General features: G+C 44.9%; 1 protein-coding gene across 2 annotated transcripts in view; it reads left to right on the forward strand.

Annotated features, from left to right (window-relative positions):
- LOC307027695 (NLR family CARD domain-containing protein 3-like) overlaps positions 1–5692 on the forward strand; it is a 21164-nt gene extending 15472 nt beyond the window's left edge. Inside the window, exon 4 of one of the 2 annotated variants that reach the window (XM_079695979.1) lies at positions 2794–5692. In XM_079695979.1, coding sequence (XP_079552105.1) covers positions 2794–4613 — 1820 coding nt within the window. In that variant the 3' untranslated portion in view covers positions 4614–5692. The remainder of the gene's footprint in view (positions 1–2793) is intronic. The other variant, XM_079695980.1, reaches the window with a different exon arrangement.
- The last annotated feature ends 308 nt before the right edge of the window (positions 5693–6000 follow it).

Raw genomic sequence — 6000 nt, forward strand, 5'->3', positions numbered from 1 at the left:
GCACGTTAATAACGTTTTAATGAAGTTGAATACAGTATATTCATATGTGTCAGTGATTTCATGTCCATTCGGCGAACAGAAACAGAAATGATCGTGGTGAAGATGATGATTAAATTAGGATTAAAGATCGAGAGCCGGGCTGCATTTCCTCCCGTTCGTTTTTTTCGACTAAACAACATTATTTTGTTAAATAAAAACATGGTGATGTTTTGTAAATGATTACATGTATCTTATTTAGCACAGAGTATGATATCCGTGACATATGGATCTTAACAAAGTTCCGCTGTACATCCAGCGTACTGTATCTGACTTTATTTCATGAGCTCCAGTGTGGAACCCCACTGCACCTCCTGGTGGATCAATGATCCATTGCAGCTGGCTTCATTATAAATACATTTATTTATCACGGGGGCGGTCTCAAGTCAAGCTGGAGGTTTTCCCTTGAGCGAGGGCAGATCACGTACCAATCACGGCCCTCGCGTTTCAAAATTTCCGAAATGAGGTGCTACATCTGTAATAAACAATATACTAAAAAAAGATAAAAACTAAAAAAGGTTCCATAATTTTCAAAAATACAGATAAAAAACAAATCAAATCTACAAATCAAATCCTGTAGCAGTTCTTAGGAATTAGCAGCCCGGTATATATTACAGTTATTAAAGATGGCATATGTATATAAAGTATAAATTGCACATAAAGCACATATTGACGGTATTTAACAGCAGCAAGTTACACAATCTACAAAATACATACCTTGTTTTCGGGGGAGCCCTATGTTTTTTTTTTAAAGGTGCACTCCGGTGGATTTTTCTGTGAGCGGCAGGGAGATCAATATACTTTTTGCCTCTTTGCAAATCTCACATCCACATTTTTTATGAAAAGCCATGGATACCTTTCATTCCACTCACTCCATCTTTTCTGTGTCCAGTTAGAAGGCAGTTATATATATTCAAATTTCTTTATTAGGATAAACCCCTTGAGGTGAATCACCTCGTTTTCAAGGGGGTCCCAAGAAAACAAATAACAAACAAGTACAACATACAAACAACATTCACACACATACATCGGAAGAAATAACCAAGAAATTACAAACATTCAGCCTAAGCATACAGCACATGGTAATACATTATAGGCGGTTACATTGAATGCATATCATTGGGTAGAGTAAAGTAGAGTAGCTGTACTATATATACAAAATCATAACAATAAAGACTTAGAAATAAAGACTTAGAAATGGGCAATAGGTGGGTCATCTCATGAGGAGATGGTGAAATAAGATGGAGCCTCAACAACCCTTAAACAATAAATAAAGTACTTCAGGTCATACAAAAACATTCAACCTTGAGGTGAGACGACAATGCACGCTTGAACAAAGTCAGAGTAGGGAGAGATCTGATGGTAGCAGGTAAGTTATTCCAATCAGCAGGAGCTTTAAATTTGAAGGCTCTTTTGCCAATGTCCTTGCCAAGTTCATGGGCATCGTCAGGTTCGCTAGTGCAGGGGGTGCCGGCGGCTGTGGCCGTTGTTGAAGCGTCTTCAGGCTCTGCATCGGCAGGCCTCTCCCTCGGTGTGGAGCTGTCAAGCTCGACCCTAACGCCGCTTCCAGCCGGCCAACTAAAAGTTGTTCCGTTCACGTTGGCATTTTTAGACTCCTTCGCTTCTTTGCTTGTGAATCCAAAAGCTGCGGGGCTTGGCTGTTTTCGTTTCGCCATATTTTTTATTACAAAGCCAGAGTTACAAAAATATCAATATGAACATTTCAAATACCGCGCTGGCATTGCCGCAGTAACCATAGCAACGTAAGTAGCGTAAAGAATGCAGCGCGCCACATACAGATGGCAACGCCCAGAAATATTTACAAATACAAAACAAATATCCAGAAACTGTAATGAGCAATGACTATTATTTATTTACAGAAAATCAACATTTCTAATCTGTGTGACACAAATATGCACGATTTTTTTGGGATCCCCCTAGTTATCTCAAAGTCGGCCTTCAGGGGAGCTCCCCCCCTCTTTAGGGGAGCCGAGCTCCCCCTGGCTCCCCCCCATTTCGAACATTGCTTGTAACAATAACAAGAGTTTAGCAGCCAGGTATAAATTACACAGTTATTAACGGCATATACAGTGGGGGAAAAAAGTATTTAGTCAGCCACCAAGCAAGTTCTCCCACTTAAAAAGATGAGAGAGGCCTGTAACTTTCATCCCAGGTATACCTCAACTATGAGAGACAGAATGAGAAAAACAAATCCAGGAAATCACATTGTCTGATTTTTAAAGACTTTATTTGCAAATGATGGAAAATAAGTATTTGGTCAATAACAAAAGTTCATCTCAATACTTTGTTATATACCCTTTGTTGGCAATGACAGAGGTCAAACGTTTTCTGTAAGTCTTCACAAGGTTTTCACTGTTGCTGGTATTTAGGCCCGTTCCTCCATGCAGATCTCCTCTAGAGCAGTGATGTTTTGGGGCTGTCGCTGGGCAACACGGACTTTCAACTCCCTCCAAAGATGTTCTATGGGGTTGAGATCTGGAGACTGGCTAGGCCACTCCAGGACCTTGAAATGCTTCTTACGAACTTCTACAGAAGATAGTAAAGATATCTTATGGCTAGGATCCTTGTCTTCATATCCAGGATACTTCCTGGTTTATTTGTTTTCGATTAGGTATACTGTTGTAGTACATTAAGCTGTTTTATAAAAATCATAACCTTTTTAAACTGTATTATGTTTGTTATAATTAGATTCTCAAAAGCATTTTCCTCCTTCTCTCCTGTTTCCTTCTCTCTCAGCAGAACGTGGTCTGCAGGAGGTTCTAGAGGAACACAGATTCAGTCTGAAGAGGAGATGTGAACGTGTGACTGAAGGAACTGATCAAAGTGAAACCCTCCTCAACAGCATCTTCACTGAGCTCTACATCACACAAGGCCAGAGTGAAGAGGTTAATACCCAACATGAGGTGAGGCAGCTGGAGACAGCTTCCAAGAAGGAGCCCCTCCATGACACTCCAATCAAGTGCCAGGACATCTTTAAAGCCTCACCTGACCGACAGACTCTCATCAGAGCGGTCCTGACCAACGGAGTCGCTGGAGTTGGAAAAACCTTCTCAGTGCAGAAGTTCACTCTGGACTGGGCCGAGCGTTTGGGAAACCAAGATGTCAGTCTGGTGATCCCGCTCTCCTTCAGGGAGCTGAACCTGATCAAAGGTGAGCAGTACAGTCTTCTCAGGCTGCTCCATGTTTTCCATCCAACCTTACAGAAGCTCACAGCAGAGCAGCTGGCTGTCTGCAAAGTGCTGCTCATCTTTGACGGCCTGGATGAAAGCAGACTTTCTCTGGACTTCAGAAACAATGAGGTTGTGTCTGATGTCTCTCAGCAGTCCTCAGTCAACGTGCTGCTGACAAACCTCATCAGGGGGAAGCTGCTTCCCTCGGCTCTCGTCTGGATCACTTCCAGACCTGCAGCGGCCAATCAGATCCCTCCTGAGTGTGTGGACAGGGTGACAGAAGTACGAGGCTTCACTGACGCCCAGAAGGAGGAGTACTTCAGGAGGAGATCGAGTGATGAAGACCTGTCCAGCAGAATCATCTCTCACATCAAGAGCTCCAGGAGCCTCCACATCATGTGTCAGATCCCAGTCTTCTGCTGGATCACTGCTGCAGTTCTGGACCACATGTTGACTACAGACCAGAGAGGAGAGCTGCCCCAGACCCTCACTGACATGTACTCACACTTCCTGCTGGTCCAGACCAAGAGGAAGAAGCAGAGGTATAAAGAGGGACATGAGACGAGTCCAGAGCAGCTGACGGAGGCTGACAGGAAGCTTCTCCTGAAGCTGGGGAGGCTGGCGTTTGAACATCTGGAGAAAGGAGACATCATGTTCTACCAAGAAGACCTGCAGCGCTGTGGTCTTGGTATCACCGAGGCCTTGGTGCACTCAGGACTTTGTACAGAGATCTTCAGAAGAGAGAGTGTGATCTTCCAGAAAACAGTCTACTGCTTTGTTCATCTGAGCGTTCAGGAGTTCCTGGCTGCAGTCTACATGTTGCACTGTTACACCAACAGAGACACAAAGGTACTGAAGGACTTCCTGAAGAGAGACTGGCCCTATGAGGACAGTACAATCAGTGATGATGATTACCCATCCCTGGATGTCTTCCTGAAGGGAGCCATGGCGAAATCCCTCAGAAGTAGAAATGGCCACCTGGACCTGTTTGTCCGCTTTCTCCACGGCCTCTCTCTGGAGTCCAACCAGAGACTCTTAGGAGGCCTGCTGGGCCGCACAGACAACAGACCAGAAACCATCCAGAGAGCCATCAGCAACCTGAAGAGGATGAGAAGTGATCAAATCTCTCCTGAAAGGAGCATCAACATCCTCCACTGTCTGACAGAGATGAAGGACCACTCAGTGCATCAGGAGATCACAGAGTTCCTGAAGTCAGAGAACAGATCAAAGAAGAAACTCTCTGTGATCCGCTGCTCTGCTCTGGCCGACATGCTGCAGATGTCAGAGGAGGTTCTGGATGAGTTTGACCTGAGGAAGTACAAAACATCAGCGGAGGGACGACGGAGACTGCTTCCAGCTGTGAGGAACTGCAGGAAGGCTGTGTGAGTCCAGATGTGATTCACTTTAAAAACCAATGTGGATCAGAAGTTTTATTATTAAAATAAACACGATAACATTTCTGCTGTTTAAATACTGAGAGAGCAAAATAAAACCAACACTGTTCTTCTATGTATTTATAACAATAGTTAAATTGAACCGTGTCTCTCTTCATATTGAGTGATGGAGGCGAAATGTCAAACACATGAAGGACATCAGAGGCATGTGATCACACCACACAGCAGGATCTACAGTTATCAGTTATATTACTTTCTTGTAGTTTCTTTATCATCAAATAGACGCTCACATTTGCATCACATTGTGTCAGAGTTTAAAATAAGATCTATATAATTTTCCACCATTAACAGAGCTATGTCTTAATGCCGATATACTGGGAACATCTGATGGTATTAAGCAGAGGTTGCGCTAGACTTTTTGGCTGCCCGTCAATGGGCAGGATCGTAACATTTCCGTCAAAATCCATTATTACCCGTCGGCCTGTACACAACTCTGTTGGGCGGGCATGCATAACACGGAAAAACACCGGAGCCGTTCTGAGTTTGTTCTAATCCGTCCAAATGACGGACGGCTTTCAGATTTTTCCGTCATAGTTAAACAAAATCCGTCATAGGCGGAACATATTCGGTTAACGCGACCTCTGGTATTAAGTTTAACATATTGAAACTTTATTGGTATGTTAATAGTGTTTGTGTGCACAATAGATTTTCAGATGCTCAGAGAGGCAATCTGTCAGGATTCGGGAAAAGGTAGGACCCAAATGCAGTATTAAAAAGGATAAGCGAGTTTTAAGGGCTAACAAAAAGTAAATAAATAAAGAAATAAAGAAGGGTAATCACAGGACAAGACACAGCTGGGCAGGGGAGGCAGAAACACAAGGGCAACAGGTGAACACAATCAGACACAGGAGGGCAAACACAGAGACAGGAATCAACAGACGAGACAGGGGGTGAACACTTTTCAAAATAAAACAGGAAACCAGAGACAGACAAAACACAACACAGACAGACTGTGACATTACCCCCCCCTCAAGGGACGGATCCCAGACATCCCTAAAAAGTCAAAAAACGTCCAGCAGGGTGGGTGGAGGGGGACCGGAGGAAGGACACAAAACTAGGGCCAAAAGGGTGGGTGGAGGGGGTCTGGAGGACGGGTTTGGGCTGACAGCCCAGGGGCACAGCGGAGGACCCGGAAGGGGTCTCGGGCAGACGGCCCAGGGGCAAGGCAGAGATCAAGGAGGGGGTCTCGGGCGGGCGGCCCGGGGGCAAGGCAGAGTTCGAGAAGGTGTTCTTGGGCGGGCGGCCCGGGGGCAAGGCAGAGTTCATGGTGGGGGTCTCGGTCGGACGGCCCGGGGGCAAGGCAGAGTTCAAGAAGGTGT

The sequence above is a fragment of the Notothenia rossii genome (genome assembly GCF_949606895.1).
Source record: "Notothenia rossii genome assembly, contig: scaffold_211, whole genome shotgun sequence".
Lineage (NCBI taxonomy): Eukaryota > Metazoa > Chordata > Actinopteri > Perciformes > Nototheniidae > Notothenia > Notothenia rossii.